At 42.7% G+C, this 14,115-nt stretch overlaps 1 protein-coding gene across 5 annotated transcripts in view; it reads left to right on the top strand.

Annotated features, from left to right (window-relative positions):
• Nucleotides 1–6,178: 6,178 nt before the first annotated feature.
• The window catches only part of OPHN1 (oligophrenin 1), a 253,859-nt gene continuing 245,922 nt past the window's right edge, over nucleotides 6,179–14,115 (top strand). For 2 of the 5 annotated variants that reach the window (XM_045847507.1, XM_045847511.1), the window contains exons 1-2: nucleotides 6,179–6,526; nucleotides 7,053–7,223. In XM_045847507.1, the coding sequence (XP_045703463.1) occupies nucleotides 7,070–7,223 (154 nt within the window). In that variant the 5' untranslated portion in view covers nucleotides 6,179–6,526; nucleotides 7,053–7,069. Of the gene's footprint in view, nucleotides 6,527–6,558; nucleotides 6,946–7,052; nucleotides 7,224–14,115 lie in introns of those variants that run through there. The other 3 variants (XM_045847508.1, XM_045847510.1, XM_045847509.1) reach the window with 3 other exon arrangements.

A 14,115-nucleotide genomic window follows, 5' to 3' on the forward strand; every position in this document is an offset into this window, starting at 1 on the left:
AATAGAGAGCTTTGATATGGTCCTGCTGGCATGACAGGGTAATGGAAACACTGAATCTTATAAATAAAAAAAAAGCTTGATAGTTTATCACAGAGATTGAAATAGATCACATTTGTAAAGCTGTACATTGATGGCTGTTTTTCACCAAAAAACATCAAAAGGGGAGACACGAAGAGAAGGGGTTGTAAGTGGAGATTTGGATGTATGGAGAACTAGGGAAAAGGATTTCCCCTTTTTTCTACCGTTTGTCACTTAGGGCTCCTCAAATCTTGGCTGAGGCTAAGGAAAGGAACCAGGCCAAGCACAGTCAAAGCAGAGAATGGGCCTGAGCCAAGACTGGGTCTGGGACTGGTGCCAACGGTAGTACAGGATTTAGGCTAGGCTACAACTAGGGGCAAGGCTAGCCATGTGATGAGGCCGGGGAGCTGACATGTACTTTGTCTTATATTCCTCGCAGTGTAAATATGGAAATTCTAAAGGGTTGGGCAGATGTGGCACGGGAACCAGATCTGTCAGCTAGCTCTTCAGAGAAGTTCAACAAACAGCCTTCATTAATGCTAAACCTGGGATCATTTCAAATCGTTTGCCGCAATTACCAACAAATGACCCTGAACTATTTTTCCATCATACAGCACTAAGTACACCCAGCCACATAAGCAGAAGAGAATGGGGATTAGATATTGATGCACTGGACTTGAAGTGCAGTGTGATGCAGTGGCAAAAAAAAAAAAAAGCCTTCAGAGTCAGACCAGACCCAGATTTAAATCTCTGGTGCATTATTTATTTTCTGCATGACCTTGGCCAAGTAGCTTAACTGTTCTCAGTTTCTGTTGCTTCATCTGTTGCATGAAGGTGACAACAGAACCTTCCTCGCTGATTTGGTGTACACAGCAAATGAGACCATTTATGTAAAATGCCTGGCCTAAGTCCTCATCCGATGCTGGCCCCTCTCCCCCAGCTTCTCACTCTTCCGCTCAGGTTTCTCCTCTTGTTACTGATATAGGCCAGTTAACGTCTGGATCTTCTCTACCTTTTTGTGAAAGGACTGTAGCATTTTAAGACAAAGAGCTTCAGGATTCTTTATAAGAAGCACAGGGGTTATCAAATATTAATTTGCATCCTTAAGATAAAACTCTTTTAAAATAAATCTCATAAATTAATGAAACCGAACAAATGTCATTTGGAAAATGGCCATTCCTTTCAGGCTCCCAGACCACTTTTAAAAGAACTCCTTATGTATTTTTCATATGTGGAGAGGAGCAAATGATTAATAAGTACTGTAAAGAAATGTTTTAATGAGCTAGCTATGGTCCCAGATGGAAGAGATAAAGCAAAAGCTGCCATGTTAAGTCAATACTGGATATTTATTTGGTCTTCTTGGGCATGTACATTGCCTTTCCTAGGAACCTGTAACATCTGTTCTCTTTACTTCCCCTCTCCTTATATATTTCAAGTTGTGAAAGCAATTTGAAATGTATAGGAGGCTGATATGTTTCATTAGGTTAAAGGATTATGGTTCATTCTCATTCCAGCATGAAGGACAGACAGACAGACACATGAAGCGGAGAATCTGCTATCCTGAGCTGAACAGTGCCGAGACTTACAGCTGTGCTGCAACTCCACCTTGGAGTCATCTGCTGAAATGATAAGCTCCAGGATTTCAGGTTCCTTTTCTTAAACTCCAAAGGGGAGCCTTGGCCATGTCACTGTGCTGCAGACCTTGGGAGTATTTTCACTGCCCTAAGTGGTGACAGGATATTAACCAGACCACAAACAAGGCAGCAGTTTCTAGTGAGTTGAAATGTACATTCCTGAGCATGGCTTTTTCATTTCCTATGATGATAATGAGCAGAGATCAAGTTGTGTGGGTTTATAAATAGTAATGCTTTTCTAGGAATATCATTGTGAGCAATCTGACTCCTCTCTGCCTCTGGTGCCATCTTTCAGAGAGAGAACAGTGAGCTTCAGGTCTGTACTATTGGTATTGCTCCAGGGTCAGTGGTCTCTCTACAGTATCACAGCTGAAACAGAGTGACTGGTTAGGAAAGACATGCTGTCCTGTATTAAGACTGTGGAGGTGCTGTTACCTTGACATACAAGAAATGGGAAATGGAATTTGTGTTCCTGGACATTTTTAAAAATGTATTTTTAGAGCAGCTTTAGGGTCACAGCAATTGAGAGGGAAGTACAGAAATTTCCCGTATATCCCTGCCCCTCACCCATGCGTAACTTCCCCCATTATCACCAACTCCCTTCAGAGGGGCACGTTTGTTACACTTGATGAACCTGCATTGAGACATCGTCATCACCCAAAGTCCCTACTTTACATTAGGGTTCACTCTTGGTGTTCTACATTCTACAGGTTTGGACACATGTATGACATGTATCCATCATTATAGTGTCGTACAGAGTATTTTCACTGCTCTAAACAACCTCCTTGTACTCCACCTACCCATCCCTCTCCCTCTGGTCCCCACCCCCTGGCAAACACTGCTTTTTTTTTTTAATGTCTGTATAGTTTCGGCGTTTCCACACTGTCATATGGTTGGCACCACACAGGATGCAGCCTTTTCAGATGGGCTCCTTCCATTTATTAATATGGCCATTTAAGATTCTTCATGTCTTTTCGCATCTTGATAGCTCATTCCTTGCATTGTGTGGATGGACCACAGTTTATTTCTTCATTCACTTAATGAAGGAAATCTTAGTTCCTTCCAAGTTTTGGTAATTATGAATAAAGCTGAAAGGGAATCAAATTTCCAAATCTTCTACTTCCTTTAGTACTATTTTCTAAAAAACTATTTGCCTGAGAACTACCCCCATGTTTCCCTTTCTCACTACTCTTACCTAGATTCTCAGAAGGAAAACATTCTTTCCTTTCAAAGGCCACACATCTTACTATGGTAATTTGACCCAGGGTGTAGAAATCCTTGGGGCTAAACAGAGCAAGAATTTCAAACATTGATATCCAGTAAACTTCATTTTCTTTTTTTTTTTATATCCAAGAATCTTCTTTAACTCAAGGTCCTATAACCTGCGCCTTCCCCATCCATCTCACTAGGAGATTCATTTCCAATAAAATTTTTTAAAATATGAGAATATATTTATTTATTTTTCACATTTTTTAATTTTAATTGTTGTTCAAGTACAGTTTTCTGCCTTTTACCCCCATCCCAGCCCACCCACCCCAGCCCTCCCCACCTCCCTCCCATTTCCGCCCACCTCCTCTTATTGTCCGTGTGTCCTTTGTACTTGTTCCTGCAAACCCTTTCCCATTCTCCCCTGAAATTCCCTCCCCTCTCCCCTCTGGTCACTGTCAGCCTGTTCTCAATTTCAGTGTCTTTGGTTATATTTTGCTTGCTTGTTTGTTCTGTTGATTAGGTTCCTGTTAAAGGTGAGATCATATGGTATTTGTCTTTCACTGACTGGCTTATTTCACTTAGCATAATGCTTTAAAATTCTGTTTTATGTTTAATAACAATAATCATAATGTATATCTTCATATTATTTTTACCTATTGTGCATACATAGTAATTGAAATTATAACTCCACCCAGGAGGCTTTATACTTGGAGCCTTATGGTCAAAAGGAAATAAAAGTAATTCATGTTCTACTAATGGACATGTTTTGTTGCAGAGAAATTCAATATGGCGATCAATAGAGGACTTTCAAGTACAAATATAGTTTATGACAGAATTCAACTCTGTGGGGAGAATGTCGTGGACGTTTGACCTCAAGAAGAAACAGGAATAATGTAAATTTTCTGAAGGCTAAAGAGAAGTTTACACTTTTGTTGTGCTTTGTGTTTAATGTGTGATGGTAAATCCAACAAAAATCTTTAAAAGCATGACAGTCTTATTTTAAATTGTCAATATGTATAGTATGGTAGAAATCGTACCTTTTGCAACCATTTTAAACATCATTAACATATAGATGGCAACTTACAAATGTGTGAGGCACTGCAGAGCTTCTCAAAATTCTTTTAGGGCTTATGTAAGTAAGAAGTTGAGGACCCCAATCCTATCCAGTTGTTTCAAGGGTAAGGTATAATGCACACAAAGCATCTGGGATAATGCTCAATTAAGGCAGCTGTTATCTGAAGGACTGAGTGCTCATTTTAACCCTCTTTCTTCCTTGGGATTTGGCCCACGGCATTTGTTCTCCTCTGCACTTTACTTTCATTGTGTAGACAAAGAATAACACAGATGACCATAAAATACTTTGAGTATTGGAAGTTAGATGAGCATGATTATACCTACCATCAGTAACATCAATGGTACAGTTCATAGTGACGAAAATATAAGTATAGGCTCTGTAAGGCATATAGCAGATGTTGAATAAATGCTTGTCTAATTACTGAATGAATGCTATAGAGAACCTTGCTGGAATTTCAAAGACCATGCACCTATTCATTGGGCACTTTCCCTTGGTACCTGCATTGGTGCTTTTTAAAACCCATTTTGAGCATTTTCTCATAAACATAAAAAGGGTCTGAAATAAAATCCTACTCTGGGGTGTGGCTATTTATTAATTTTCAGAAGGTGTTTCCTCATTAAACTCTTCAGGATGCTGTGATATAGTGTAGTGGTTAAGAGCAGTGTCTCTAGAACTAGCCAGGCTAGGCTCAGGTTCAAGCTGTGCATTCTTGGGCAAGTCATTTAACCTCTCTTGGACTGAGCTATCTCATCTTTAAATGGGCACAGCAAGGAACAACTATAAAGAACACATGGACAAAACCAAGGAGGGGTGGAAGCAAGGGAGGGAGGTGGGGATAGCTGGGGTGGGGGGTAAATGCAGACAACGGTACTTGAACAACAATAAAATAATTTTAAAAAATACAAAAAAAATAAATAAATGGGCACAGTAACCATGTTAACCTCATAGGATTGTTTCAAGGATTAGAGAGGTGGGTTATCGATCATACCTTGTGTGGAAGGTAGAAGAATGTTCCCACGAAAGATGTCACGTGCTCATCCCTAGAACCTGTAAGTATTACCTTGTTTGATGAAAGAGATTGTGCAGATGCAATTAAGGTAAGGATCTTGAGATGGGGAGATTATCCTAGATTATTTGGTGGGTCCTTACAAGTGAAAGAGGGAGTCAGGACAGTCGGTGTCACAACGATGTAGAGGGACAAAGACTTGATAAGCCACCACTGGCTTTGAAGATGGGGAAAGCAGGCTATTACCTCCAGGGTGTGGACAGCTTCCAGAAGCTGGAAAAGGCAAGGATATGGATTTTCCCTCTATAGCCTCCAGAAAGGAACTCAGCCCTTCTGACATCTTGATTTTGGGTCAGTGAGACCCATTTCTGATTTCTGACTTCCAGACTGCAGAAAAATAAATTTGCATTGTTTTAAGTCACCAAATTTGTGGTTGTTTTAGTAGCAGTTGGGCACTAATACAGGTTAATTTGCTATTATTACTCCATTTACAACCCCATTCACTTCTGGCTTTTTAAAACTTTCTTCACAGGGCAATGTATTCTTAAACACTTCTCCAAAATCACAACGGATCCTTTTGCACATGCACACACTATTTTCCAGCCCCTACCTATGCTTAATCTCAAGGCAGACACCTGCTAATAGTAGCCCCTCTTCCCCTGCAATGGACCATGGACGAGACTCCTCTTAGGTTAATTGCAAGACAATTTATAACATCCTCTTCCTAGGTTTTCCGCTTAAACATGGAAAATCATGTGCTTTAATGAACAGCCTGTGCAGTGAGTTGGGTCACAAACACCATGCTCTGAGGTCCTCCTGTTCAGGAAAAAGTGAAATCCTACTTATGATTTATTTATTTATCTATCTATCTATCTATCTATCTATTTATTTATTTATTGGCAGGAGGTTCTGAGCTTGACGCAGAGGTCCTGGAGAAGGAGTCACCCCTGCAAGTCGAAGGCCCATGGGAATTAGAGCGCTAGGAGCAGCAGAAAGGGGAAAGGGTAGAGAAAAAAAGAAGTTGGTAGGTCAGAGGGAGGCTGGAAGAAAAACAAATAAACAATCCAGCCAAATAATGGTAACTTAGAGATAGCCTCTCGCAATCTCCTCCCGGGTTCTGCGGCAGTGTCGGAAAGTTTCCACTTAAGACACCAGAGTGCTGCGCACCTGCCCCTGGAGGCTGGGCCGGGACCGCGAGCCTGGGGCAGGCTGGGAAGCTTTTCTGGGAGGGCGGCGGTCCCTGCGGGGTGGTCGGGAGATCGCAGGGAGGAGTCAAGGGGCGTGAAGCGGAAAGACTACATCTCCCAGGCCGCCACGCTTTCCAGCTGGAGTCCTAGGGCGCTGACTGCTCCCCAGTTTCCGTAGGGAAGCGCCCGGCCACCGCAGCTATTGTACGTTGTGCTCTCGCCCTCCTCTTCCCGCTTGGATGTCTGTGGGGGCAGGCTACGTTTCGTTGCCGCCTCGGCTTAACCCCTCCGGCGCCTAAGAGGACAATAGGCCGGCTCCCTGAGACCAGGGAAAACTCCTGAGGACCGTAGGGTGCGTGGAAGACAGCTGGAGAAGCAGCTCGAGTGCTCGTTTTCGGTACCAGGGCTTCGCTGGGGTGGGGCAGAGGCTCGGGCTTTAAGGGGGAGGGGGAAGGGACGGTGCAATCGGGATTGCCCGCGGAGTTCGGCGAAGGAAATCTGCTAGTTCGGACGCGAGGAGCAGCGAGGAGAGAAGAGAGGCGGCTCCCATCCCCAGCCCTGACCCCCGCCTACACCCTGGGCGGGCCGAAGTGTCAAGTTTGCAATTGCTTAGAAGGATCCAGCCGGTCTTCCGCAGCGAGCCGGGCTGCGGTTTCTGCTGCCTTTTTGGGAAGGCGATTGCTAGGGGTTATGTTGATTACTAGACTGCGCCCCGCGGGGATCCGACTGCATTAATTAGCTCTTCCAGTCACCTGAGGCCGTCGGCGCCGGGCGGGTACTGACCAGCCAGCTCCCCCAAGAATCTCCTTAGAACAGGTACCTGTCTCCCAAGGGAGGGAGGCTGCGAGCTACCCGTCCCATCTACTCCCTCTACTGTACCACTGATGCTCTTGGTCTTTGTATTTTTTTCTTTCTCCTTCCAGACCCTGCCATCAGAACCATGGGGCATCCTCCTCTGGAGTTCAGCGACTGCTACCTGGACAGCCCCAATTTCCGCGAGAGGCTCAAGTGTTATGAGCAGGAGCTGGAGAGGACCAATAAATTCATCAAGGACGTGATCAAAGACGGCAACGCTCTTATCAGCGCGATGAGAAGTAAGTAGAAGCCTTCGATGAGGTGTTTCCTTGATCCGGTGCCTCTTGCCTTTAAGCTCCTCCACACCACAGGAGGAAAGGAGATTTCAGAACACTGGGCCTTTCCCTTCTGGGGCCTTGACCTTGTAAGACAGAATCTATAGCTGGGCCAGGGACGCTCTTGCTCTGCTTGTTTTTGGAAAGGGACAGTGTGCCTGTACTGTCAGACATGTTAAGCACCCACCTCTGTTTCCAAGGGGCCATCCAAGCTGATCAAGTAACTGCCTCAGCGCCCCCTAAAGAACAGGGAATTCAAGTCAACAGCTTGAGCAGTGGTTTTGTGCTGGTCTCTAGGTGTGTGGGGGCGAGTAAAACATTCCCCGGGCAAGTTAGTTTTCTAAAGAAAGCACCTTTGCCCCAAGTGATTTTTTTTCTTGGAGTTACTGAGCTATGGTTTTGGTTAGGGTCACTCTAAGCTCAGAATTATTGGATGGCCTCACATGCCACTGAATTCTGCTTGAGGGTGGAACAAACAAAGACCTGTCTGGTCCCTGCCAGGAGGAGCCCAGCCCCCAGGGAGCAAATTACAGAGCCAAGGTTGGGACCCATGGGACTCAAGGGACCTCACCTAGCTTGGCTTTCCCAGTGGTCACAGCTGACAGCTGTGGGACTCCCCCTCCCTCCCCACCATGTGTGTGGAGTTTTTATTCCTGCTCGTTGGCAGAAGGTTTGGAGTGAGAGAAAGAATAATAAACATCCCCACCAAGAGTGCAGGCAAACCAGCCCTTTGTGCCAAAAATATATACCCAGAAGAATGGCTGGTAGTGATTGGGTGGAGTGATAATTATTCTTTTCTTTTCTTGGCTGAAAGATGATTGTGAAAAATAAAGTCAGACTCACTGGCAAAAGTGCCCTGTATGTTTATAACTTTGTTCTGAGTGGATTCATCCCACACGTACTGCATCTAGGTCCCGTGTGCGGACCTTCTTAAGGCGATGCAGCCAACCAAGAACAGGGAGAAAGGCTTGGACTGTTAGCGCAAGGGTAACTGCTACCAGCTGGGATTTGTTGTGTAGCTCTTCTGATTTGTCCCTTGGAGTCTGTGCTGTCCCGGCACATGCTGTCTGCCTGCCTTAGTCAGAATGTATAAAATTGTCTAAGTGCCCGCCGGTCATTTGATGGACTTTGCTCATTTAAAGGTTTGTCCTGTTGCAGCCCAAACAGGAGTAAAGTCTTGGCAGCACCTTAAAGATGGGGTATTTGATGTTGATCCTTAGAGACGCACAGGCCAGGCTATGGGGTGTGTCTGCACTGAAGAATTCACTGAGAGGCTAAAGATATGCAGGTTGTGCCACAAAAGTGGTTAGAAAGGTGAGGGTTCACGAAGAGGGAAAGGTAGGGGAGTGTTCGGATTTTCTTTTTATTTACTTGTTACAGTACACTGCTTGGTGCAGTATCCATAGTCAAGGGAAGCGCCTCCCAAGGCCCACGGAGGGAGTGGTTTTGTGAAGTCTACTGTAAGTTCAAACAAAGTGTGCTAAAAAATGAGCAGCTAAGGCACGTCAGACAGATTAAGATTCACGAGAAAAAAAAATAAAGTGTTCCAATGGAAACATTTGAGGAAAGGCAAAATTTTTGTAAGCCCAGGGCAAGTTGCGGGTTTTTTATTCTTTCCCTTTCCCAAACTGAACGTGGTAAGACTCAACAGTTATGCAGGCCTAGACCTTAGAATATGCACAAAAGATCCAAGAGATAATTTGGCCCTGGGGGCTTCTTCATATTTATGGTGGTTGTCTGTTTCTGAGTATACATAAACAGCCCAAAATAGGACAGGTAGGAAATAAAACCCAGTAGTTAACCCACACTCCATTTCTTTCCTTTAAGTTGCATGATTCTAAAAACGTCATCAGCAAGAGGCAGAGCCAGGATGTCTTTGGCTGTGTTGACCACAGTAATGTTTATACTCCCACTCTGCTTCCTCATGCAGTGCTGGCTGGCCGATGGTTTGAGTAAGTGTGGTGGGAGGAAAACAAATGTAGCCTCTTGCTTTGTGTGGAGAAAAAAGGAGAAGAGAACACTGGGGATTGGACGTCTTTTTTTTTTTTTTTACTTTATTTTTATCATTGACGCTATTACAAATGTCTCCATTCCCCACCCCCCCTACCCACCTACCCCCACCCCCCGCCCCTGGCATTGCTTACCTCAACCCAGCTGCCACCCCCTTTCTGTCTGGTTATACCCACACTTGTATTTATGTGATATACATATATATATATATATATTTTGCTTGATCTCTTCATCTTCTTTCATCCAGTCCCCCAACCCCTCTCCCCGCTGACAGCTGTCAGTCTCATCCAGGTATCCATGCCTCTGTTTCAGTTGTGTTCATCAGTTTATTTTCTTCATTAGATTCCACATACAAGTGAGATTACCTGGTATTTGTCTTTCTCTGAATGGTTTATTTCATCTAGTGTAGTAATCTCCAGGTCCATCCATGCTGTCACAAAAATGTAAGACTTCCTTTTTATGGCTGTGTAGTATTCCATTGTATAAATGTACCACAGTTTTTTTTTATTCACTCATCTACTGGTGCACACTTGGTTATTGTAAATAATGGTGCAATGAATCTAGGCATGCATGTGTTCTTTCAAATTAATGTTTTCGATTTCTTAGGAGATTGGGAATTGGATTTCTAAGACTTGGGTTACCATCTTGGCTTTACCATCTTGGGATAAGATGGCACAAATTACTTCATCTGTAAAGTGAGGGTAATTATACCCACCTCACAGGGTCGTTGTGAGTTTCCAAGGAATTAATGGATTATACAAGTGCTTTGTGAAGTGCTTCCTGACAGCTAAACATTGTAATTTGTTTGTAATACATCTTCAGTTTAATAATATATCTGCTGGTGAAGTGTGTATTTGTCAGGAGGTTTCTGAAGGGAAATGCATCAACAAATGTAGTTGGAAACTTTTTTGTTATCTTGTTGGAAAATGCCCCTCCCCACATTGGCATGTCTCAGCAGTTCATTTTGTATTCCTGGGTGTGGATTCATTTTGGCATTTGGAATTTGGTATTAAAAGTCAGGAAAATGAGCCCTGGTCATGATACTTGTGTCGTCCTGTGCACCAAAAAGTTGCAGGTTCAATTCCCGGTCAGGGCACCTACCTAGGTTGCAGGGGTGGTCTCCAGTCATGGCCTCATTCAGGAGGTGATGGATAGATGCCTCTCTCTCACATCGACGTTTCTCTCTCTACGCTCCTCTGCTCTCTCTCAAATCAATAAAAAAAACATATATCCTTGGGTGAGGATTTTTTAAAAAATCAGGAAAATCACTGACATCTTTTTTAATTTATGAAGCTGCCCATCAAATCAGATGGCTAGTATTTCTAGCAACTAATGGCACGTGGTGCATCCTGCTGCGAACCCCCGCCTCAGTTTCCGTGACAGTTGTTAGTCCAGGTGCGACTTGATTCTTACATGTATCCTACTTGTGTCTGATTTAGTACACAGCTCTGGGTGAGGTTTTAGTCACAACTGAGTGTGATGCTTGCTTTATTAAATGTAGGTCCTGCTTGAATATTTAGATTGATTTAGATCTACACTGAGAAGTAATTGGTTATTAATAATATTCAACATGTCTCCCTTAGGGAAATGGTCGACCTCCCCCCCCCCCCCCGTAAATGTGATCTATTTATAGTTGTTGGAAGATGAAGATTATAACTTGAAGTAACGAAAATAAAAACACTGAATAATATAATATTGGCTATTTTTCTGTTTGTCCTTTGTTTTTATGTTGGGAAATTTGGTTCCTGATGTGGTTTGAACATTTTCTAAGCACACAGGCTGGATAGTACTCAGAGCCAGTGGTGTGGCTCCTGCTTACATCCCAGTGGAACATGATACACCTCCTAAGTGTTATATATAGTTCAATGGATACATACCATGCATTCAGTAAATTCTTGTGTCCCTACTGTATTCAAGTCTTTGTTCTCAGGGCTGTCAAGGGTGTGTCAGAGTGAGTCACAGATGGATCCTGCCCTCAAGGAGTTCCCAGACAAGATATAGATAAAGATTAATGTCACAGAAGGTAGTAAATACAGATCTGAGCCGTAAGAGTGGGACAGGTGGATACCATGGTGTGTACATCAGAAGAAGAGGTCATTTCCCAATGGGAGGACAAGGGAAAACAGAGGATGAAGGAGCATTGTGATTGGGCAGAATTAATACCTTCACCACTTGTTTAGCTGTTCCCATGTGCCAGATCTTAACATCTTACACCAGCCTTTAAGATGCAAGGGTTATTATCCTCATTTTACAGATGAGAAAACTGAAGTTTAGAGGTCTTCAGTAACTTTTTCAACTACTAAGGGCAAGAGTCTGAATTAGAACCCAGACCTGACTCTACAGGTCCTGCTTATGTTACTGCACTGCACTGTATTTGGGACTGGGCATTTATTGTAGTACTAGCGACACAGACAGTGTAAAGGGACAGCAGATAATTCAGCTCATCTGGAATATGAGATGCAGGAAGGGAGGTTTGGGGGATGAGGGTGGAATGGAAGGTTGAGGTCTTAACCCTGCTACTTAGTAGCATGTTCCTTAACCAGGAACTACTAAATACTTCAGACTTTTTAAAAATTAAATTTATTGGGGTGACATTGGTTAATAAGACTATACAGGTTTCAAGTGTACATTTCTTCTTAAAGACTATGCTTTTAGAGAGAAGGGAAAGGAGGGAGAAAGAGAGAGAGAGAAACATCCATGTGAGAGAGAGACATTAACTGGCTGCCTCTCTCATGCAGCCCCAGTGAACCCACAACCCAGGCATGTGCCCTGACTGGGAATTGTATCGGTGATCTTCGTCTTTGTAGAACTTTACCCAATCCACTAAGCCACATCACTCAGGGCTCAAGTATATATTTCTGTGATACATGATCTGTGTATTGTATTGGGTTCACCACCCAAAGTCAGATCTTCCTTTGTTACCATATATTTGAGCCCCTTTCCACTTCACTACCTCCCACTCTTCTTTCCTCTGGTATGCATTTTTGTCTTTGCTGTTTGTTCATTTGATGTTTTCAGTGTTATATCTCACATATGAGTGAAATCATATGGTTCTTACCTTATTATCTGTGACTTATTTTGCTTAGCATGATATTCTCGAGGTCCATTTAGAATTTCATCTTATGGCTGAATACTATTCCATTGTATATTACCAAATCTGTTTTATCGAATCCTCTATTGAAGGACACTTTGGTTACTTAACATGTCTTGGGCACTGTGAATAATGTTGCAATTCACTTTTCTTTGTAGGCAGGGAGTACTGAAAACATTTTGGTGAGAGACAGCCATGGCTTGAACTGTGTTGTGTGAAGATTCATCTGAGAGTGATGAGTAGGGTTAGCAATTTCACACAGATACTTGCGACTTTTTAGCAGTTGATTGGCAGCTTTAAATTTTCTTTGATATAGCTCAGGGGTCTGCAAATGTCTTCTGTAAAAGGTGATATTTCAGGCTTTGATTGCCATGCAGTCACTGTGACAATTGATTAATTGCCATTGTTATGAGAAAGCAGCTATAGCTAATACACATATGAGATGAGAGTGGCTATATTCCAGCAAAACTTCATTGGCATTGAAATGTGAATTTCACTTAACTTTTACATGTCATGGAATATTATTCTTCTTTTGAATTTTTCTACTGGTTAAAAATATAAAAAACATTGTCAGCTCAGCTAGAGAACATACAAAAATAGGTGGTATGCTGGATTTGTCTCACTGGTAGTTTGCATACCTTTGGTATAACGGGTTAACCTAAAAAACCTAAATGGATTTTTATTGGTAAGGCAGTGAATATACCTATTGGAAGAATATTTCACATTTCCCATCAAGTAGTTTTACTTTGCTGTCCTGTTAATTGTGTCTGCTCTGGATTCAGGGATCACAGACTCAAATGCTGTGAGAGGCCAAGGAGGAAACAGAAAACTATGAAGCTGTTGGAAGTGGGTTAATAGGATTGGAGTGATTTAGATGAAATACAGTGGCCTCACCCCATTCAAAAGGTCTTTACTGTCTACCCACCCTGGCTGGTGTGGCTCAGTGGATTGAGCATGGACCTGTGGGCCTGTGAACCAAAGGGTCACTGGTTCGATTCCCAGTCTGGGCACATGCCTGGGTTGTGGACCAGGTTCCCAGTAGGGGGGTGCACGAGAGGCAACCACACATTGATGTTTCTCTCCATCTCTCTTTCCCTTTTCCTCTCTCTAAAAGAATAAATAAATAAAACCTTTTTTAAAAATGTGCTAGCTAAATAAAATATATTCACAGCCTAAATTCAATTAGGTTGCAACTCCTGAGCTGGATGATTTAGCTCTATTAGTGTCTGAGTTTTGAACTCTGATGGGCTAGGAATATGGAAGATGACAGTCTGCAGATACAGATTTCTCTGGGAAAGTATCACTGGACACTGCTTGCAAGTGGCAGAGGCAGAAGGATGGTATAATGGGGAAATACCCTAGAAATGACATCTAGATACCAGGGTATAGTGTTAGTTCTGCTCCTGATGGAATCTGTGACAATGGTGAGGTCTTTCACTGGGGCCACAGGTCTGCAGCTTTAGAAAAGCGGGGTTAGTTAGGGGATCTATAAGCTCACTTTCAATAGGTCTAACATTCCATGCCTTTTAAAATTTCATTTCCTATTGTATTTGAGTCATTTGGGAAATGAATAACCCAATTATAGCTTCTAACTTTATGCTAACATAAACATTGATATTTAGTGTTCATGATAGCATTTAATTAAAAAGAAGAAATTTCAGAATTAAGTAGATGTCAACAAACCAAGGATTATATACTCTATGTGTATGTATGCTTTTATACATAAGAAAGACATCAGAAAAAGAATTGTATCAC

The sequence above is a fragment of the Phyllostomus hastatus genome, unplaced genomic scaffold, assembly GCF_019186645.2.
Source record: "Phyllostomus hastatus isolate PE091 unplaced genomic scaffold, TTU_PhHast_1.1 phas_contig_551, whole genome shotgun sequence".
Lineage (NCBI taxonomy): Eukaryota > Metazoa > Chordata > Mammalia > Chiroptera > Phyllostomidae > Phyllostomus > Phyllostomus hastatus.